The sequence below is a fragment of the Haliotis rubra genome, unplaced genomic scaffold (genome assembly GCF_003918875.1).
Source record: "Haliotis rubra isolate DU_JTF1 unplaced genomic scaffold, ASM391887v1 Scf1678, whole genome shotgun sequence".
In the NCBI taxonomy this organism is placed as follows: domain Eukaryota; kingdom Metazoa; phylum Mollusca; class Gastropoda; order Lepetellida; family Haliotidae; genus Haliotis; species Haliotis rubra.
The window spans coordinates 46,436-71,111 of record NW_025765645.1 but is presented as its reverse complement, the minus strand read 5'-3'; the positions used below and the strand labels follow the sequence as shown (position 1 = coordinate 71,111).

Here is a 24,676-nt window from a genome sequence, read left to right as displayed (position 1 = left end):
GACAAGCTTTTGGACAGTGATGAGGATCTGTGGTCGTTGAAAGAAAAGTCTGATGTTTTTGTTTTAAAGACATCTGAATGTGATAAGGAGAACATTAATGCAATAAAAAAAAAATACGGAAATTAGATTTCAAATTGAAAGGGTCAGAGGAATGTGATTAAGTGAAACAGCTGGATTTACTCATTACATCATTACATAATCCACTAATTGTTAAGAGCTTATTTAATTCATATCGATGTTTTCCCTCAATGATTCTGCATAACTTTACCATCTTCTGTTCAAAAGGTATCACTTATGATGGGTCTGATGGGTTGTCCATTTCGCCTGTCAACACTACAACATCCGACCCAACTACTGCGTCTTAAGGTTGGCTTAATATAATTTCTGTGGAACCTACGCTGAGACAAGGGGACTGTTTCTGTTTACCACTTAATGTATCAAAGTAAAATTATTGATAAAACTCGACGAATTTTGTTTTTTTCCGTTCCATCGTTCCGATAGAATTTGTACCGGTATTATAAGTTTATAGCGACACTCGTTTTTAATGACATTTTCGACACGATAGGAGTAAACGAGATGCAGCTCTGTTTAAAGATCTTTCATGTGCACTTGATTGATAACCTTAAACATCAGTTGTCATACTTGTATCTCTCTTCACTGAAATCGTACTTCGAAATGTAGTTTCTTCTCTATTCAAAATGACAACAAAAACATGCGTGTTCATACGTGATTTCAATCAATGAAAGCCAGCTGTGAGGTTTACTTTGCAGTTTGGGAAGTATAATTTCGGGCTTCATATGTTTTATCTCACTTTCCCGAAATTACACATGCATTTCGGTGTAACTACTAACACCGTTATCAAGCACGGTGTTAGAAGCTACACCGAAACGTCGCTCATATTATATTCAAGAAGTTGTATGTTCGTAGAACACTCCTCGTTGTTCACCATAGAATCTGTCAAATCAGTATTCGATAATCGCTTATCAATTGCAAATATTCCACAATGTTGACTGATTTGTATGGACTTTGACACCTACTATTTAGACACTTTAAACGAGAAGGAACTATAACATGTCTCCATGATGAGTGAGGCCTTCTTTCAATAAGTATTGAAGTATTTCTTATCTATCCCAAAGGCAAGACCACTGTGACGTCAACATCGGTTAAAACGTCCCCTGCAACAGTACCAACATCCGTGTCTTCAGGTGAGTTTGACATACGTGTCAATGGCAATATACATATTATGTGCACCAATGTATATATATATATATATATATATATATATATACATTAACCATAAACTTTGTTAGCATCGCATCCTCGTGCAGCGAATATAATCAATACACGCACGTCGACTTGCACGTTCAGCATTTACACCTACCGCACAAAAGGTGCAAGGCTTCGCGAACTAAAGACACTCAGACGAACATGCTGTCACATCCGACATATTATATAGGTTTACAACTGAGTAAAATCAGGAAAAGAGGCTTGTATATTGGTTCGTGATGGGTAGTGTTCACTCAATGTACAACTTTCTCATGCTCTATTTAAAAGACACGATTCCTGTGACGGCATCTTCAATCGGAACGTCCCATGCAACTGGCACTACCGCAGCACCAGTATCGACCACAGAAACTTCAGGTTCGTATTAATTGAGGCTCCTGTCATCGAATACTCTTCTGTTTATGTACAGATGCCTGTGTTGTGGACATATGTAACATTGTTCTTTCTTCGGTTGGTTTTAACAAACGCTCTCGCAAGAAGATATTGGGTCGATTAATACGTACTTAGTGTTAAAGTGCATCGGCGTGTTACCTTCTACCTTCTTCATTGCCATGTTTCACTGTTTGACTATGGTACAAGTGGTGAGTCATCGATCATCCAGGATCATGCCATACATTTATGAGCATATACCTCACTGTTGTCAGCTGAATGGTATACATTCACACACTGTATGTTATACCATGATGCACATTATTATCATATCTATCAAGCAACGCTCTCTTCTGTCCACATACAGCAAGAACAATTCCCCTACTCCCAGACACAAATGTGTATAGACATAAACTTACAGATGACATGTGCAAATCCGAACATTCCAAAGTTTAGTACATCTACTCTTCCCTGCAGGATCTGCCTACAGAGTAATGCCTGGCTACACCCTCACGACTCCAACTGCTGCGCCGACGACGCCCTCGGTAACCATGTGCAGCATGTGGTGTCAGCAGATCCCCGGATGTACAACTTTCAGCTTTAACAAAGCACTGAAAATCAACAACTGTAAGACTAGTGCAGATCAGAACATGACGTTAAGTTCAGGGTGGACTACCAACGTCAGAAGCTCCACCATGAGGTTTCGTCAGAATGGATATTCATGCTCGTAATCGGAAATGGAATCAGTAATGTACGATTTAAACAACACTACAGTGGTCAAACCTTTATGCTTACCAAATTCCTTTGTAGCAAGAGCCTCTCGTCCATAAATCTTCACATGGGATTTAATCCTTTTGACCATAACATTCAACCTCTTCGCCACTTGACTCCTGTTTTACATCCGACCCAGACTGTAACTGTCAGTAGTTAATAGATTCAACAAAAACAAACAAAAGTCCTCCCTTAATCATAGAAATTAGATATCCAAACCATTGTAACGAAATGGTTTGTGCATGCATATATATATATATATATATATATATATATATATACCTGTTTACAGGTGAGTGAGTACGAATATAAACAGTTTCTATGAATTAAACGTTTTGCACCATAATGTTTTTGAAAAGTTATCGTGATCTTGCTGATTACAACCGGGATATATGAGTATCAATATGAATAAACAGTAACCTACTTAGAATGAGTGATTGTGTGAATAACACAAGCTGAGCTACCGTTTAAAAGAAAGCCATATAAACCACTATTACTTCCCACGAAAGGACAGCAATATCAAACAATGATGTGTTCACAGGAGGCGATTGGGGAATTTATCATAAGTGAAGTTTTCTGTATCATCACCACATCTCTACTGAATAAACTAATGAATTACAATTTAAGGATTTAATCAATTGAAAAGTAAATATTATACATACAAATCCTTCTTTACAGATGGATCCAAGGATGGTGGCTCAGTTGCTTGTGCCACTGTCAGTATACCCAAACTAATATCTTCTCGATTGCCGGATAACAGTTCTATTTTCACAGCAGATGTTAAAGCCATATCAACAGCCTTAAAACATATTAATAAATACCTTAAATGTAAACACTATTTAATCTTTCCCGACTCTCTTTCTTGCCTTCAGGCTATTAAAATCTGTCTTTCTTTTTTTTGTAAACATCCACTTTTAATCGAAATTATGGAATCATATAATGACCTTGCTACTGGCCAATATGAGATCGTCTTTTGTTGATTACCCAGCCACGTTGGCATTTCTGGGAACACAATGGCCGATTTGCTGGCAAGGCAGCACTCAGCAAATATGTGACACCACTTCTTATTCCATACTCTGATTACACAGGTAGCATTAGAACTTGCATCCGTGATTTGATGCAGAAGAAGTGGGACACCCAGGTAGGTATCAATAAATTACATGCAATATAACCCTATATTGGTTACACCTACTTGGGTTGTCAGTCCATATTTATAGAGGCCATTATACCACCATGTTGTATTGGTCACACAATATATACTCATGAATACCTATTGAAAGGTGAAGATCCTCCGTTTCGTATCCCTTGTCATGAGAGAACCACGGTCAACCATGTCCTGCTTGACTCCATCATAAGGGATTAATATTTCAATGTAAAAACAGTTAAAGATCATTTTACCACTGTTAGTTCTCATTTAGTTATTGTTTTTATAAAGGAAATTGATTTCATTGATGAATTCTGATTAATGTATTTTGTAAATAGATATATTTTAAAGATTGGTAGCTTAGTTTAGTAACGTAGATTGTTATTGGCTGTGCCCTCAAAGGGGGTTAAAGTACTGTAAAATTACTGTCCTCCTAAGAGAGTACGGAAGTCCTAAAACTTTCAAAGTAAAATATAAATTCACCACATTTTAAACGTAGTATTTTTGTTGTTTTAACTGTCGGCTAAATTTTCCTACAATCGCCAGCAGCTGAAGGGATGGTGTAAATCCAGCTAGGGTCCATGCAGGTAGCAAAGGAACTGTAAGTCCCCATGGTCCCTAGTGTGGTGATCTACCTTCAGTTGTTGGCGATCTATAGCCCGATTGTATATTGTGTTGTTTTGCAATGACTTATAATTTTACACTGAACTCAAACTAGTTTTTATCAATTGTGATAGTCTAGTTGTTATTCTGTCCTTCGCTGTAAGGTGTTTAAATAGGTATAAATATTTTTATTCTTAGTACAAAACCTTTTGTCGTCAAGATATGGCTGAAATATTGCCGATGTGATGTTAAATATTAACTCACTCACTCACTCCTGCTTGACTGTGTTGAATTTTACATCATAAGGGATAAATAGTTCAATGTAAAACCTGTAAAGGATCTTCATACAAATGTTAATTGTCATTTAATCATTTTTTAAAGAAATTGATTTAATTAATGAATTCTGATTGATATGTTTTGTAGATAGATGCATTTTAACGATTGGTAGGTTAGATTAGTAACTTAGATTGTTAATTGCTGTATCCTCAAGGGGGGTTAAAGTGTTGTAAGTCCCGAAATGTTCAAAGGAAATTTAAATTTGATCTAACTTCAGTTGTCTGCGATCTATAGCCAATTTTTATTTTGTATTGTCGCTAATAGTCATATCTAGTTAAATGCTAGTTTAAATACTTAAAATTGTGATCTTTTGTCTGTTTTATTGTCCTTTGTCAACAGATTTTATATTTTATATTAATATTATCTATTGATAAGATATTAACTATTTTAGTCTGTTTTAGTTTTAGTTATGGCTGCAATATTGACGATGTGACTATAAATATTAACTCACCCACTCACTCTTTGCTGAATATAGTCATTGTTAGTACCTGGCAACGCTGACTCATTCCACTCAACGCTGACTCATTCCACCGTACATCGCTCAGGTAAAACAATATTGTTGACGAGATTAAGACATTTTATTTGGTCCTTTGGAATATTTCTTCAACATAATGGAAGATTCCACCCGTAACCATGAAATATTAAAAGTCCAACCTGCTTGTCCTTCCACTTGAACTTAAATGAGTATGATGAAACGGAATATGTAATTTCTTCTCTGGGACCTTTATGGTTGATTTGTGTTCCTTGTTTCAGAGACAAGAAAGCACTCTTTTAACTGTTAGCATGAAGTGTGTGTCTTTTTATTGACGAACATTGTGAATTGACTCGACAGTGGCAGACACTCATTTATTGATGTCATGTGCACAAAAGACAAGAAACTATAAGCCACGACATGTGTTTTCTAACTACATTATATTGATTCATAACCTAGTCAGTGTGAGACCGTGAAGATCCGGGTTAGAATTGATCTTCTGTAACCCAGTAACCATACTCGTAAGAGGCGACGAACAGGCTCGGGTGGTCAGGGCCGCTGACACATTCTGTTTATCACTGGGTTGTCTGGTCCGCAGTCGATTTTTTACAGACTGCCGCCATATAGCTGAAATATTGCTGAGAGCGCACAAAACAATCATTCACTCACTAGTCAGTGTGAACTTCCCTAGGGGGAACTGGGGTACATGTGACCCTATTTTCCCGTTTCTGGTGGTATGAGGTGACCGAATTGGGCAAGCTGTTTGCCTTGACCTCTGTGTCGGTAGAGGAAGGGGTCTGAAAAGAGGGTCCTGGAGTCTTTTCCTTTAGTATAATACTTTGACATTAACTTTACCTGGTTTTGGTTCTCTAAATCGGTTGTTCATGCCATGCCGTGTGCACGGTCAACTCTATACTTGGAATATACATACCAGTATATGCTCACACGTTCCAACAAATAAATAGTTGATGGCAGCATATGGGCCCGTCTGGCATCCCTGACTTCAGGCTCTTAATTGTCTTCAGAAAACTGCCGCGGATGGACCAGGCCTGGCATTGGCTCTGTAGAATGTTTGTAATCGTGATGAGCATTGTGTGGTTTAGTCAGTTTCCACTACACTATCGCCATTGTTGACGCTTCATAGTAGGTTGGGAATAAATTGTCTTACATTATGGATACACAACAACTTGGTTCTCGCTAGAAATACACATGGAAAAGGTATCTCAACACTTAGGATTGTTAACCCCCCACCGTCATCCATATGGCCATTTATTTTATATCAAGCACTGCTCGTCTTGTCGATAATACTATTAAGCAGTGCTCGTCTTGTTGCTCATGCTATCAAGTACTGCTCGTCTTGTTGATAATTCTATAAGGAGTGCTCGTCATGTTGCTCAAGCTATCAAGCACTGCTTGTCTTGTTGATAATTCTATAAAGCAGTGCTCGTCTTGTTGCTCATGCTATCAAGCACTGCTCGTTATGTTGTTCATGCCATCAAGCACTGCTCGTCTTGTTCATCCTATCAAGCACACATGTGTACATGATCATTCTGTCTAAAATCCTGCCATTCTCGCAATTAAATACTGTGTTCACAAGCACTTGAAAATTAGTGAGTGAGTGAGTGAGTTATTATTTAACGTCACATCGGCAATATTGCAGCCATATTGTGACGGGAACGTAATTGACATTGAAGTGGAATATATGTATATTATACAAACCTGTCGACGAAGGACAGTAAAACAAACTTGAAAATTAACCTGTCCAAATGTTTTGTGGAACTTGCGTTTCTTTCGTGGTTGAGTGTACGCTGACATATTAAAGTAGAAATATCCGCATTAAAAGGTTTGACTTGAATGCTTGGCTGACATGAAATCACTGGATCACGATACATCGGATCCCTACACACACATCACTACAGATCTCCCAGATCATGTTATCAAAGCTGGGTTATAGTAATGGGACTCAAGCAAAGCATGTGTTGTTACAAGATGTGTCAAGACAGCATCCTTTACATCAGTCATGAAGCCTGTACAATGCCTACTCATCGAAACAAGAATTAATACACAAAATCTTGACCATCACCTTCAGATGTGTGAAAGCCATTGTCTGATCTTATCTAATGCACCAATCAGCTAACAGTCATCTACAGACAGTACCAAGAATGAAATTTCTGTAGCATTTCTTAAGAATATACTCCCACTGAATCTCAAAGCCATCATTATTCTCCTCTAACCATGAATCATCTATGTTGCAGTTCCGGGTATAGACCACAACTGTTCCCCAAACCTTACATTAGAATATGTGGTGGGTCCTGTTGCATCAAATTGTCTGTAAAATTGTTATTATTATTAGGATTTTAATGTACAGATTAAGACAAATATGCAGCAGCGAGAGTGATCATGGTAGCCAGGCTAGAAACGCTCATTACCAGCCCGGTACCCTTGGTCCCTCTACACGCAGTTCAGACAGCAAATGGGACTTCTCCCAGGAAGCATTGCCTATTCGAAACCACCAAGAACCTTCCAGAGAAAAAGGAGACTCCCCAACACTGCAGCGATCGGCACTACCCAGATTGTCAGAAGGGCTGTGGTGCCGGTGGAGGACCGGGGCACTCACCTCATATGTGCCAAGATATCACGAGGTACAAAACCAGGGGCACCGAGAAGAATGGATGATCTGACGACGAGTTGACCACAACCGCGTACAAAACCTTTCACTTAAAACCATAATGGTTCTTTTCTCACCAGTGGAATTTGCTGCATTTAACTGCGTGCAAAATGGTTTACGTCAAAGTGGAGACAGTGTTTTTGTTTGATTGATGCAACCATTTTTCCTGTGCCAGTTTCCTGTCCATTCTGTCAAGATCTTTATCTTTACCTTCAGTTTGTCTCTTTTCGTTTTGACATTCGTTTTTGCACATCAGTCTTTGATGGTTTGTCATTGGTTGCCATGAGGACCATACGTTTAAGCAGAGTTCAACCCAATAAATACTTTCTCTTCTTTCAGTTGATCTAGTTCGGAATCGATTTTCTTTGAGTGGTGTATAATATTTTTTAGTAAACACAATTATGTTTTCTCTTGATGCAGTATTCCCTTGACGCAGTTAAGTATCGTCTTGATGCAGTGGAAGAAAGCTGCACAGACAAAAGAGACTTTGTTTTCAAAGATCAGTTTGATATCGTGAGCATTTTTCTCTTTGACATGAAAGAACCTCTCCCAAATGACAAACCATGCCACGAGGTTGTATGCGTTTATTAGAAACGTCAGAATACTCAATGGCTTAAGTATCGCTGAAACTACTTCTACTTCACAAGATGCACAGTCTCCGCATTCAGTCATGAAGTTTCTCATATGCCTGTCATATTGCGTGGCTCCCGTCCTGACTCAAAGTAAGTTTCATCACTACGTATTGGTGTAATTCTTCAGAGTTGATAAGCAAATTATGTTATCCAATTATTAGTTGTTATTGAATGGGTATATATGTATAATTATGATAATCGTTTCTGTCAATGTATACTGCACGGCAAAAGAAACGCAAGTTTCGAAAAATGAAAACTCATAATAGTAAGCGTTCATGTTTATGTCTTTTATTTAGAAATTGTAAAAAAAACAGTTGCGTTTATTTTGCTGTTCAGTATCTGTTGATGGTACATTCACATTGTATTTCAGTTGACATTATTAGTACAGATAACTTATTTGGGTTGTAAAGCCCAAGATTTAATTTTGGCTCCCCGTAAGAGTACATAATTTGAAGCCCATTTTTTGACGCCCGATGCCGTGATGTGCCCAGAATATTATTAAATATAAACACCGGCCAAGGTTGACAGTAGAAATATCAATAAATATTTTCGTACACAATTCAAGAAAATCATCAATTGCATTGTAATCGGAAGTCGCAATGACGACATTAAATCCAGCCCTAACTAGAGAAATCTGGGGTTGATAGCGTCAGACGTATGTGACCACCAGTCACACGTTTAAACCACCTGAGGTTTTTTATGAAACACAAACGATATGTACATGTATACTGAACCACAAAAGAAACGTCGCTTTTCAAAACCAAATGCAACATTTTGTTCTTGCAAGGTGGTGTTTTTTACTATGAATTTATCGTTTTGTTAACATGTTTTTCAATCCAAATTGACAGCTATTACCCGCATCAGTGTGTTTTCTGATGAAAAAGCATATTGACCGAACGCACCGAAAAAGGCAGACATGGTAAAAGATTCCGTATGACATTCGTGAAAATGAAAATGCACGTGCATGTCGTGACAACCGTACCAATGAAAACGAGTCCCAAACTCGCCTGGAATCATTTTTCAGGTAATTTCTTTTACACAATCGTCATGCCTGACTTACGAGAGATCAGAGGAACCAAGTCTTGGGACGATTGCAAGTTATCCAGACTGCACGGAGGGTAGCCAATCATTTTAATGTTCATGTTAGGACAATCTACCGACTGCAGGAGTGGTATCAGGCCACTAACAGCATCCAAGATCGTCCACGCAGTGGACGACATTCAGTAGCATTGCAACGTCAAGACCGACAGATTGTGCGCCACCATCTGCAGGATCGCTTCCCCAAAGCGACGGAAACAGCACGCCATACTATTGGGACTAACAACAGACCTATCGGTGCCGATACAGTGCGTCGACGTTTGCGCGGAAGAAACCTCTGCTGTCACCGACCCTATTGTATTCCTGTCCTCACCGCTCCTCACCGCTAAAACCGACTACAATTGGCAACTCAGCATCGAAATTGGCGTTATGGACAATGGAGAACAGTGATTTTATCTCATGAAAGCCGATATTGTGTTTGGACAGTCGATGGCAGAGTGAGAGTATGGCGAAGGCGTGGTGAACTGTTTTCCAATGAGTGTATTCTTGAAAGAGACTCGTGGGGTGGTCCAAGCATCATTGTGTGGGGTGCAATCGGTCTGAACCAGTTACTTGACACCGTCGTGTTCCAGAATCTTGGTCCAGGATGAGGAAATGACATGACAGCTGCTCGCTATATTGATTAAAGTCATAAGGCCCCACTTTGTGCCACATTTTGGACGTTACAGAAATCACATCTTCCAGCAAGACAGCGGTTGTGCCCACACTGGCAGAGCAACATTGGACTTCATAAGACAACATGGCAGCCAAACCCTAGAATAGCCTGCACTCATGCCGGATTTAAGTCCAATAGAACATCTTTCAAAGAAGACTAAATGACCTTCAACCAAGGCCGACAACTCCAACTGGACTCGATCAGGCATTTCGCAGAGTATGGACCCAAGTGCCCAAGGCCTTCATCAATCAGCCAATTCATTCCATGTACAGACGATGTAACGCTTTCACCGATGCCCATGGAGGCCACACACGATACTAACTTTAGGGTATCTTAATGGTACCATATTTGGTGATTGTGTTTGTGTGAACTCTAAATGTGATTTCCGAAAATGTTTCAACCATAATTGTCAAATTTGAACTCAGTCCTCCGTTTTGATTGTTAATTGGTGTTAATTAAAGTGTGTGCTTTAAGAAAACTCTATCGGTGCGACATGTCTTATGTGGTTCAGTATATCTTGAATTCCACAATGCTATTTTGAAGCCCATTTCTAGTGTTCCAAGCCATGATATTGCTGGAACATTGCTAAAAGTGGCGTAAAAATCAACTCATTAACTCCACGGGTTTATGTGTAGGATTTTTTCCATAGTCTTTCCCAAAACAATTCAATTTATTTATTCTGGTTGTGACTTTTTATCCATTCTTATACAGTTTCATAGGATGTATTTATGCTGACACACAATCACCTCTTGGTGATTCTGAAGACGACAGTAAATCTTGAATTTTAAAACATAATTACGGCAGACTAAGATTAATGAAATCATGTTGACTTTCACATGTAACCATTATGATTGTCCTTGGTGTTCGATAAAAAACGTCAGCCATGTGAAAACGCGTAGTCTGCTTCACAGTCCCTGAACCACGCTATTCCCCCTACTGCCTATCCCACCCTGCAATGCTAAAGCCCTGAATCTGAATCTTCCCATCACAGCGAGGCTCCTGTTTGATTTCTTGACTGCATTGATTTTTCCATCACTATTTCAAAGTAAAAACTGTTAAAGATCTTGTTAGTACTGTTAATTTTCATTTAATTGTTAAATTTTTAAAGAAATAGAATTGTTAGATAAATTTTGATGAATGGGTTGTAAATAGATAAATATATTATTATTGGTTGTTTAGATTAGTAACTGAGATTGTTAGTGGCTGTACCCTCAAAGGGGGTTGAAATATTGAAAATTCTTGTCCTCTTGTGAGGGTACGTACCATTATATTCATAGTACATATAAATCTACTACTATTTTTAATCGTAGCATATATGTTATTTTAATCTATGACTAGATTTATCTGAATTGCTAACCGCTGAAGGGATGATGTAAATCCATCTAGGGTCCATGCAGGAAGCAAGAGTACTGTAAGTCCCCATGGTCCCTGGCATGGTGATCTAACTTCAGTTGTTGGCAATATATAACCTGTTTTTACATTGTATAGTCATGTATAGTTAAAATGTTTTAGTGTTAATTACTAGTTTTAAATTGAAATCCTTGATAACCTAGTCGTTTTACTGTCCTTCGCTGACAGTTTTTTTTATACCTTTATTTATTGTAAAATTATAACTTGTTTGTAGTCACGATATGGCTGAAATATTGCCGATGTGACTTAAAATCTTAACTCACTCACTCGCTCCTGTTTGATTTAAATGGGTTTATTTGTCACTGTTCCAATTATATATATTCAGAGATTAAGCGTTAGTCCAATAATGAGTCAGTGATTGAGTATGGTTTTACGACGCGTATAGCAACATTCCAGCCTTATCACGGCGGGGACACAGGGAATGAGCTTCACACTGCTAGTCCAATAAACACGCACCAAGTTCACTAAAGAGAAATAATGGTCAACAGAATTACGTCACTAAATGACAGAATCCTATATATGGACCTACAAAACATCAATATACACCCGAAAGCCACTCTAAGCTCTTTGGAGAGTAACACACACAAGCTTGTCGGGCAATAGACAGTTAACAACATCATAACCAATTACATCCTTCAGTGTACCCATTCGATAGATGTTTGGGTCGGGTTTTGTTCCGGAAGAAGTTTTGATAAATGTGTTTCACTTTGTGTACCAGGTTTGTACATGAAGAATGCGGTTACCAATCCTTCTTAAAATTAGCGTTGCTTTGCCCCCCTCGAACCGGCTTACAATTGGTGTTCAGTAACCCATGCTTGTCGTAAGAGGCGACTAACAGGATCAGATGGGCAGGTTCGCTGACTTGGTGGACAAATGTCATCGTATCCCAATGGCGCAGATAGATTTTAAGAAATTTTAACTTACTAACTCACTGTAACCCGTGAAAATCCGGGTTAAAATGGTCTGTTATGGTGAGGGAGTGAGGACTAAAACTACTTGTGTTTCCTAGTCGTTTGAAGGCGGTGGGGTAGCCTAGTGGTTAAAGCGTCACGCCGTCGTCACGCCGAAGACCCGGGTTCGATTCCCCACATGGGCACAATGTGTGAAGCCCATTTCTGGTGTCCCCCGCCGTGATATTGCTGGAATATTGCTAAAAGCGGCGTAAAACTAAACTCAGTCAGTCAGTCGTCGTTTGAAGTTATGCCACAATCCATGCAGCGTTTGATCAACTTGGGAATCATTTGATGTCATAATAACAGACATAACCACCATCAAGCGCCTGTGAAATGCAAGGCCTTTACTTTAAACATGGTAACTTATGCATGCGGAAGATCGAGAAGAAGTCAACGACGAGTAACCGTTTTCAAGGTGTTTTACTGAAAGTACCGGGAATCAGTCAGACAGGAATTCACACGATGTGAACCAACAAAGCGTTTTTTCTGTTTTATGTTCTATATAACCAGCCTTACCAAGACATATACGCCCCTTCTTATTTGTTTTAACTTGGAACACTTTTGGGCTGACCGATTATACCTGACTTTGACCAACCACATGATTTAACCAACCAAGGCAGCATTCCCTCTTCAGATTCACACTTTGTAGGATAGATGTTCCTTTTTGCCTGTAGCAATATCTCAGGGAAATCTTTCTATATAACCCTCCCTCTCCTGTGGATTGTTGATACATTTGTGGATGTATGTCTTTCTACCACTGAGGCCTTTGTAGGAATGAGACGTTCTATTTTAGCTTTATAATTTTTAGACCAACTGACAAACTTAGTAAGATATCCATCACCAAGACTGTACGCGAGAAGAGATGACTCCCGATTTAGTCCACCTGGAGTTCACAGGTGTGTATTTTTCTTTTCGATACTCAGAATCAAATCTTTGATCTGGATAATTTATAGTTCTGAAAATATAGAAAAGAATAGAAACAAATACATCAGATACAACTCCAACTGTACACTCAGCGTTGTCAGTAATCACAACAATCAAATATGAACACCCAGTCAGACCAATAATAGAAATTTTAGATCGTTTCTAAATCACGTTGATATTAGTTTAATGTATTTTCTTTTCAATGACTGACAGTTACATAAAAGTACACAGACATGTTGTGGAAGTTGTTGTTGAATGGATTCCTTGTGTGTTGACTTGCCCTGTCCACTTGTTTTAAGTCAGCCTATTCCTTCTTCCTCCCCACCGTGAACCTTGTCAAAGTTCCAAGTATCATCCATTTCAAGTGAGAACCCCCCCACCCCACCACCCTACAGCCTCTTCACATTCCTCTTAACTCAATTTCTCCTTCGTCCTGATTCTCTGGAACACCATACAATGCTATAATATCCGGTCGTTACATCGAATTTAACTCAGAAAATATCTTGCTTGGATTTATAGGGAGAAATGATAATTCATTAAATGCCATAGGTCTTGTTGTCAAACAAGTCATATATACCCAAAGTTAAAAGAGACAATTCCAAACTTCAAACATGCACCAAGGGATATAAGCAGATACTATGAAGTTACAAAATATAGTCCTTTTTCAACATGCACACATGACATGTTTTATTCATTCTCGTCATCAGTCAACAATTTATTCAAAAGACCCTAATATTTTTGAAGATGTATCTATGATTGTGGCGTGCAATTGGATATAGTATCTTTACATATTTATTAAGTTAATGATATGTGTAAATCATGTCATGAATAGTATCAGCCTGCCATCTGTATTGGTACAAGTATTCACTGAATGTCCATACTTGGAAAATGTACAGGAAACATCTTGTATTCGGAATCACTCAAAAAAAAATTCATGCATTTCATGTCAAATAATTGGGTATAATATCGTCTGATATTTATTAAGTTAAGATAAGTGTAAATCATATCATTAATAGCTTCAGTCTGTCATTTGTATCGGTACTAGTATTCATTGATGTTTATACTTTGGAACATGTACGTAGAACATCCTGTATTCTGAGCCACTCAAACAATCTTTCAAGCATTTCATGTCATATAATCGGGTATAATATCATCACATAGTTCTTAAGTAAATGATACGTGTAACTAAAATTATGAATAGCTGCAGCCTGTCGTCTGTATCTATTCTAGTAATGACTGGTGTTTATACTCTGGAAAATGCACAAAGCGTATCCTGTAGAACATCCTGTAATCTGAACTACTCAACAAATCGTTCATATTATATAATTAGGTATAATATCTTCTGATATTTATTAAGTAAACGATATGCGTAAATATACGAATAACTTCAGTCTCTTTTCTGCGCCGGTACTAGTTTTTTTCCTTGATGTTTATTCTTTTTACCTTCTTCCTTTAAATGTCTCCAAGATTAGTTAGCCACTCATAGTTTGTTACTGTCCTATCTCTACATTCACACATCTTGTCTCTGTTTAGGTGGTAGGACAGCCTAGTAATTAAAGTGTTCGCTTGTCTCGCATAAGAACCGGGTTCGATTCTCCACATGGGTCCAAACATTACACAAGGTTTACGGGGTAACAGTACATCTCTCAAGATATTGATGACTGTTCCCATATGTTTGCTCTGACAATTAGTAACTTATTAGTGCCTAAGGAAAGTAAGATACTTTATGGATGCAACTTCTTTATCATACAAATGTATATGATGCGACATTTCGGTATAGATCCTTATACCGTTGTCAAGCAAGAGTGAAGTACTGCAGCACAGAACGGACTTATATACATCAACAGGGATTATGTAATAACAACATGTAGGTATGAATCAAGGGGATTAAAAACTACAAAATGGATGGTGCCAATAATGTAGTGACACTAAGTAGAAGCCAATAGTCCATGAGGCAGAAACAAAATATACAAGGCTGATAAGACTAAGTAGCAATGATAGCTGTTTATCAGTTCATTGTATACCCCTCAGTCAACAGAGATCAGGGATATCTCATCCCATCTGCATACAATGAACTGATAAAATCAACAGATGAGAACACTCCAGCTATAAGTGATATCATACTTTCTTATTATTAGCCAACTTCTCAAATGCCAATCAAACAGATTATTAGCGCCTTATTATTTGTTAACAGCCATGTGGACCGTGCTTGTCACTCTAAGGGCGGTTGGGATACCCAGTGGTTAAAGAGCTCGCACGTCATGCCAAAGACCCGGCTTTACTACACGTAAAGAACACTTGTTTGAAACCTATTTTGTGTGTACCCTGCCGTGATATTGCTGGAATATTGCTGAAATCATTAATATTTTGTCCATCGGTTTTTACACCGGCCCTTTTCCCCAACGCTCCAAGGTGAAAACATGTTAGTCGTTCGTTTGAGTCTGCACTAATGTTCCCCATGCGATTCCCCAAATGGGGATATAGATGTTTGTGGTGCAAAATGTTCTGAACAAGTTCTACATATTTTGTGTTCATGTACGCATTCAATCAGGGAAAACGAACGATGAGGAACACCTTTGACAGAGACCTGTCATAATCTGTTTTTGAATTGGTCTTCAACAAGCCATGCTTGTCGTAAGATGCGCCAAAGAGGCTCACGTTGTCACGCCCGTTGACCCATGCCATCGTAGCACAATTGCGTAAATCGATGTTCATGATGTCAATCACTGGAATGTCTGGTCCAGGCTTGATATTTTCACAGACCGTCGCCATATTGCTGGGATATTGCTGAATGCAGCGTTAAACAACAAACAAACAAAACAGAAACAAACTCTCGAAAGTCTCAAAAATTTCACTAAAATTTCAGTGTATAAATGTGAGTAATACGTTTCTGTGTCCACGTTTGAGTGCTTGAAACATCAGTTGCCGTTCTTTGTTAATCTAGTTTTTCACGAAATTGTACATGTACTTTAGATGAGCTGTTTGTGGTGCGAAATGTTCTGAAAAAATTCTACCTAATTTGTGTTCATGTATGCATTCAATATAGCTGTATTGCTTTTTCGGTGTTGTTACAGTGATCCTAACGGGTAAAGGACTGGATACAAGTTCAACGCTACCCGGAAATGAGCCTGAACTGGCGATTGATGGAGACGGGAATACATATTTTATGTCCAACTATACCTTGCCCGGGGAAGCCTACTGGCAAATTGATTTAGAAGGCTACTATGACGTCAATGAAATACGTATCCAATTTCCAAACATGGGTACCTCTATTCCATACACATACTTCTGTAACCCGTGAAAATCCGGGTTAGAATTGGTTTTCAGCAACCCATGCTTGCAACAAAAGGCGACTATGCTTGTCATTAGAGGCGACTAACAGGTGGTCAGGCTCGCTGACTTGGTTGACACATGTCACCTGTTCCCAATTGCGCAGATCGATGATCATACTGTTGATCACTGGATTGTCTGGTCCAGATTTGATTATTTACAGACCGCCACCATATAGCTGGAATATTGCTGAGTGCGGCGTAAACTCAACTCACTCACTCAGTCACTCCAAGTAAAAGCCACCAGTAACTAAAAGCCCACGCGAATGTTTCACCGTAATGTCGTCACTATAATACTGAATTATTTCTGTTGTGACGTCACACAGTTAAGACAGGAATAGCGTGCGGTTAAACTACACAACAAATATATTACGTTGTCACTCGAAAACCACGTTATAACCATGTATATTTGAACGTACATCGTGCAGGAAGTCAGACTGGTTGGAAAATATCACTGTTGTCTCATACGTATATTTCAAGGATCACACTTGGCCCTGACGCCAAAAGCCTTATACCTGTTCAAAGTTCAGTACTTTTCTTACATTGAATGATTGTGGATTTTAAAAAGACTAAGCCGTCTGTTTTCGCTTTGACCGTTCCTTCCACATTGAACTGAATTTGTATTTGTTTAAAATGGTGTTTCAAAACTGGTTTATTCAGTCATAACTTAAATGCTTGTTTTTCAGTTCGAAATCCGCCTGAGAACAGAACAATTTCTCTCTCCAAATATTCGACTTTTGAACCTGCCCACACTTTTCTGTGCGGCCAGAATATCCCCGGAACTACCTCAACGTGGATGTGCCAAGGGCTGTTTGCTGTTCAGTACATACGTGTCACCACCGACCAACCACCACTTGTTCTTCATGAAATAGTGATATATGCAGACCAGGCAGTGCAGCCAGTGTTGGAAGGTGCGTCTGAAATATTGTTGACTTCATAAAATCTTTACTCGCCTAACGGTGGCCTCAACTACTGATGTACTACTGTTAGATGAGCCACGATCTGACAAATGACCCAAATTTGCATATATGGGAACACCCTCCAGAACATTCTATTTGAACAATGAGGGAAACAAGTTGTCGTCTAAAACGTGAAAAGTTCAATTTCCTCGTGCGAATCGTGTTTTGATTGTTATATCATACTACTATGTCCTATGATATGTACTAAGATCCTTAGAAACTGAACCAAGACAAATATAACAATATTTACAAAACACCCCACACAAGTGCTAGAGAAAAGAACATTTGTTATGTTTACAAACGGATTTATAATCGGCATATATTCTGGTGCATCCTCTCCACACATGGGTCAAATACCGAATAGATCCATTGTGGAATTTACTGATTTAGGCGTACTTCGGGCCTGAGTCGTCACTTTCTGAATCGGTCTCTGTGTCTGAATCACTTGCCAGTCCTACTTCAATCACGATCCTGTCAAATTCTTAGTCTACTGCAATTTCCCGTTGCCAGTAGCCATCTTCAATGATTTAAACATGTTTACAACATTCGGACAATTCCTTGGCACCGATTGCAGACATTTTCTCGTTTATGGTACTCTTAGCGAAGTTTTTGTGAACTGCAAAAGGTTTTCTGTAGCAACATAATTTTTTACATTGGCCCAAATCAACTCAATTGGGTTTTATTCTGCATGGTAAGGAGGAAGACGTAGTACATCATGGGCATGTTGTTTCAACATAGTGTCTACTCTATAGACAGGGATCGATTTGTTGGATTTTGCCAGACACAACTGTTCGGCTTTGAGCATTTTATCGTCAAATGCAATATTGTGCCTTTGTAACCAAGCTTTGGTATCATCTTTTCAGTTAGCCGTTGTTGGACATTTGTCCACTTGCTTGCTGTGGTATGGCGCATTATCCATAACAATGACGGAGTGGGGTGGAATGTGTGGGATCAATTTTTCCTGCAGTCATTTGGAAAAATTATTAAAATTCATCTCGTCATGATAATCTGCTGATTTGAGTTTTGAGTCAAATCCAAGTAAAGCATTTGTTACAAAACCGTGTTCGGACCCTGCATGAACAACAATAAGCCGAAGTCCGGTACCGGACGGAGGCTGAACCCAATTTATCACAACCCAACCATCAAGCTGCCAACATTTTGGGACGATGTGGTGTACATGCAACCAAGTTTCATCGATAAAGATGATTGTTCGATTTTCATCTCGACATTTTTTATTGCAGGTAAGTATTCCATGCGCTTTGCAACGATGTCTTTTCGTTCCATTAAAACCTTACGATTTGACTGCGTTTTTGGCCACCTAAACCCCATGTCTTTCAGATTTTTTCGAAAACTTTCCTTTGAACCCTGGTAATGCAATTGACTTCTTGCCATATCATATATCATATCTAGAGTAGGCAGTTGCTTTTGTACTCCATATACATTTTGTACAAATTGACGGACTGCACACCGGTCAAAATCATCAAGTTTGTGCTTGGAAGTCATGGGTTTGCGCAACTCATCAAGTTTGTGCTTGGAAGTCTTGGGTTTGCGCAACTTTGTTGGACTAAGAAAAGTAGGCCTACTCGCACCCCTATCACCTTCCGCTTTAATACGTTTTAAAATTGCCTTGGAAATACCAGTAGCATTGCTACTTTTCGACATAGCGTCTACTTTGGTTGCACACGTCTTTTCCATGTAAATAATAACATTGTAGGCTTACTCCCTTGCCAGAGAATGAACAATTTGCCCATGCTTCCCTAACTTGGACATGTTAAATTAATTAAAATCTGCAAACATTCAACAATTGACTCGTGTCGAGATGGTGTCTTGCTGAACTGAATCGCTCTACGAGACACGTGTTAAACAGAAGCGGTATTGAGTTCACGCCACGGTCAGCATGTATTGCACGTGCTTAATCGCCACTCTACCTGCAGCAACCAAGTGTATTCGTCTAGATTCCCTGCCCCGCCTACTTGTCACAAACGCGTACACGTACTGCGCAGGCTCATCTTACACGGGTCCAGCAGTAGTGGTTCGCTCACCATTCCGAAGGAACGGACTCGGTTTCCAACACTGGGACAATTTAAAAGGCCCTTTACAGGTGTGTTGAGCAGTCATATTTTGGAAGCACTGCTAAACACGGCGAAAAGCTAAGTATATTCCTTATGTATTGAAATTATGATGGCATCGAAGGACAGAAAAAAACAACTAAACAAGAACCGTGCAATCGGCAATACAGAAATAGATTTGAAATACGGAGGGTGATTGGAGGATTTTGACGTTGACGATTGCCACAGACCTCCTCGGCTTGTTCAACGGAGAAAAAGTCAGGAGTTTTGACCATGACTTGTGATGGCTGGAGGAATTTGGTCTCAATCTTGGCAAGGTTGACACGTACATTATCATCTTGAAAAAATGGTGCTGCTATTATGTTGTGCGGTAGTATTGACCTGTGTGACTCAGCCATGGCCAATATCCAACGCAGTTTAGCCCATCACCGTGATTCCAGAAAAAAATTCGATTTCTTCGGTCATGCTAGTCAACAATGGACCTCGATTTAATCAGAAAATATGCCATAAGTCCAACTTTGATTATCCCAGTGTTGAAGTTTCCCACACCACTGACATTTCTCATCTGTAAGCTGCGGGATGACGTCTTGCTGGCAAATGTACAGACGATTTCCTGTTGCTTGTTGCAGCCAGTCCCTTAGTGCTTACACACAAACAAACGATCAAATACATTTGAAACACCATGTACGTAAACACGCAGTAGGTAAAGAATATGAGGGCGCAATCATTATTCTCGTCGGATGTCCTAGTGAATGTCCATGTCCAAAACATTTTCAGGCTCCCCATGCGAGTCAAGGAGCTATCCAACCTCTCGGGACATTCAATGCATACAATATACAAACAACTGACGTTGTGAAATAGGAACATCGTCATCCCATGCTATTGGTTTCCGAAATGACATTCACCTGACAATGATTATATGATACACAAGGAACGGTTATATTTAAATCATGCGTGAAGTAATCTATCAATCAATACATTGTATTTCTCTTCTTCTGTTCCAAAGGAACGTCCCTTGAGACAATCACGACTACAACAACAACGACGACAGTGTCTTCAGGTAGGTTTCATTTTTCCATCACAAAGGAAAAATATTTCGATGTAAAAACAATGAAGGATCTTTTTAATCATATTGCTCCTCATTTAATCCTTGGATTTTTAAAAGAAATTGAATTAATTGATATTTCTTTACATTGTTTAGATAGTTGATTTTTAATATTGGTAGATATTAAGTTGTATGGTCAGAGGCTGTATCCTCGAGGTGGGTTAACGTATTGTAAAATTATTTCAACCTACGGAGTTTAATCTTAGAATATTTGTTGTTTTAAATAAAGGCTAAATTTCACTACAATCACCAGTGACTGACGGGATGGTGTAAATCCAGCTAGGGTCCGTGCAGGTAGCAAAGGTACTGTAGTTCCCCGTGGTCCCTAGTATGGTAACCTAGCTTCAGTTGCTGGTGATCTCTAGCCCGTTCTTTTATATTGTATTGTTCATAAACTTGATTAATTTTACAGTTACATGCTTGTTTAAAATCTCTATCTGTGATAATCTAGTTATTTTACTGCCCTTTGTAGACATGTCTTTTCATATAATTCAATTGCATTTATTATGAATTTGTAATTTGTTAAACCCGTTAAGGTCCGGGTTAGAATTGGCCTTCAGTAACCCATGCTTGTCGTAAGAGGCGACTAAAAGGATCGGGTGGTCAGGCTCGCTGACTTAGTCGACACATGTCATCGGTTCCCAATTGCGCAGATCGATGCTCATGCTGTTGATCACTGGATTGTCTGGTTCAGACTCGATTATTAACAGACCACCGCCATATAGCTGCAATATTGCTGAGTGCGGCGTAAAACTAAACTCACTCACTCACTGTAATTTGTTAGAGTCACGATATGGCTGAAATATTGCCGATGTGAGTATACATCTTAACTCACTCACTTCTTCATTCATTCAGGTGGGATTTACTGTCCCTACTGGAAAACAGTGCATTGTGTAACGTGTTGAATTTAAAGTTACAACCAGACGTTTACCAGAAATCCTTAGGTGCAAAACGTTGGTGTCAGATCAATAAACAGCAAAGATATAAAGGTTACAGTTTTAATGAGCTACTTTACCAAACAATGCAAGTTATGCAAATGAATACAATCACTATATGTTATACACAGTTTCCACCTCTCGGCATGTTGAGTTTTCTAACTTTCTCTTCTAAAACACCTCCTGCAGCTGTCACGCCACAACACCAGAACAGTCATCAGGTAAGTTTTGAATAAAGCTCTGTCTTGGAGAAATTACGGCGTTTGATCGTTCCCAACCGAGCATGTTGCAGCATATGGACATGTGTGTGTATGTCTCTGTGTAAATACGTAAATGGAGTATACTGTCGATATGTTTATACCTATGTGTTGTACTTATATGTTCACCACCACAACACCAGAACATATTTCAGGTAGTTTGGAACAAGAAAAGCCATTTGAAAAGGCAACGTTGGACGCACCTATGTAAATTAAGAAATTTAGTGAGACGAATGTGAGATGACCATACCTTCGTTTATTAGAAGCGGCTTCCATTAGAGATAGGTACTCGCAACGCAAATAGGGTGCTCTCATTTCCAGTAGATGTCATTACATTTCAAGGGTATTCGTCATGTCTACCCATGTCGGGGTCGGTGGGGTAGCATTGTGGTTAAAGCGTTCGGTCGTCATGCTGAAATCCTGAGTTCGATTCCCTACAAGGGTACAATGTGTGAAGCCCATTTATTGATGACATTTTGCTAAAAGCGGCGTAAAAACATACTCACTCACTCTACTGATGTCTGAGCAAGGATACCTAGTGCTCACATACACGAACGCTATGATGCACCTCTATAGGCCGTAGTGGAGGAAATTCTTTGTTGCACGTTCGCGCACCTGTTATGATGATTGCGCACGAAAAACGTATATGAATGACTTCCTTGAACTTGTACGTGAGCCCTATTTTCGTTATCAAAATATCCAGAGGTTAACATTTTCAAGCCATCGGGGTGTGTGTGTAAAGCAACATGCATTTCATGTTTCATTGAATTACAAAGAACGAAGTGTTGACCAAGAAAGGGTACACAATCAACAGTTGTATCATAAAACTACCAATGATTTTTATAAATAATAAATTACGTCTAATGAATGCAATCACTGCATGTTGAACATAGTTTCCACCTTTCAACATATAGAGCTTTCAAAATGATCTCTTCATAAGTGACGTCATCGTCAGTTAGGACATCACCTGCAACTGTTACAACCACAACACAAGAACCGACTTCAGGCAGGTTTTGAATAACAGCATCTCAGTCCCCGTCGTGATTAACGTAAGGTTCTTCTCCAGGGTCATAACTCCAAACATAAAATACCATTAAAAATCCTTTTAATGAGATTTATTTGCCTTAAAATACCGATAAATTGTGCGCATGGTCGAATGAACTGTTATATCATTGTGTTAGTGAATGCTGATCTTATGTTTGCTACACATAGTTTGCATAAATATATATATATATATATATATTGACCAGTTGTATTCCTGCCTCATGGAATTGCTCGTGGTTGGGAAAAATACACCATAAGCTCTCTTGAGACCCACAACCTGGTCAGGCAACAGAAAGGTAGCATTTTCACATAAACCCATCACACCCTTCCAATTGATGGTTGGAGTGGGTCATTTGTGAAAGACATTACATTTGCTTTGACACGGTGATCTTCGATAAATGTGTTTCATTGTCATCAAGTGTGTAGAATGCGGTTACCAATCCCTTTTAACATCGGCGTTGCTTAATATCCCGCTCTGTAATTTGAGTGCTTTGCAAGACTAAAACTTCTGTTGTTTTCACATCGTTTGAAGTAATGCCAACACGAACCGTTTGATCAAACTGATAATCATTTGATGTCACCATAACAACCTTAATCACCATGTTGGTGTACGTGTGTGCCGGGTGTATGGGTGCATACATAAACGTGTATGCATTGATAAACGCTACTCCAAACACGACTTCCCTCGGTGTATATCATTGACACACGCCCTTGCAGGATCTTCCTACAGAGTCATGCCTGGCTACACCCTCACGACTCCAACTGCTACGCTAACGACGCCCATGGTAACCATGTGCAGCATCTGGTGTCAGCAAAGCCTCGGATGTACAGCCTTCAGCTTCAACAAGGGACTGCTAGTCAACAACTGTAAGATCGGTGCAAGTCAGGAAACCACGTTAAGTTCAGGGTGGACTGCCAACATCAAAGGCGCTGTCATGGATATGCGTAGAGCTGGGTATTCATGCTCGTAGGAAGGAATTTGATGTAAATAATGACGATTAGAACCCTTTTGCTCTCATATATCATTTCGTTACAGCGAGCCTTTATTTTATACATAGAACATCTTTTTTGTCCAAGGGATCTGCCATTATTTTTTGGTATGTTAAGACTTACCCCCAACGTTGTTAAAACTACAGAGAGACTATTACTATATTTAACTTATATACCAGCTAGAGTTAACATGTGTTACTGTGGGTATAACGTCCTACGCGTTTCTATGCTAAACGCACAATGGTTTATGTTAATAGATAATGTACAGGTTAATATATATCACAGACAACTCAATGCGCCATGGTTCCCAAAACCCTGCTGAGGAGACGTTAGAAGATAATGTACTGAATAGGCATCTATTGACACGTAATTGAACTGAACACAAAATCGGAACATTTAAAACATTGAACCTCTAAATTAATGTCATTATTTTGTATCACAGTAGGCTAATAGGCTTTTCAGTGAATTCAGCAGGGTTATCAATGTATGCATGGTGTGGGTAAAATACTCCAGCTACAAAAGAGGTCCCAATCATATTAAACAAAGTGTCATCGAAAGGGTTGCAACGTTTAACACTGATGTTTTGACAACGTTTTCATATATACTATTCCCAAAAAGAAACGCATAACCCGGAAATCTCTTGCGAAAATGTTGTATTTTCAACTCATG

The 24,676-nt window shown here is 39.1% G+C and overlaps 1 protein-coding gene across 1 annotated transcript; it reads left to right on the top strand.

The window, feature by feature from the left end:
* The first annotated feature begins 8,251 nt into the window (after positions 1–8,251).
* Positions 8,252–23,988, top strand: LOC124272239. The gene is made up of 5 exons (XM_046707394.1): positions 8,252–8,369; positions 16,394–16,582; positions 17,335–17,559; positions 20,683–20,736; positions 23,735–23,988. Exons 1-5 carry the CDS (start codon positions 8,318–8,320, stop codon positions 23,986–23,988), a joined length of 774 nt encoding a protein of 257 aa, XP_046563350.1. The 5' UTR covers positions 8,252–8,317.
* Positions 23,989–24,676: the final 688 nt, after the last annotated feature.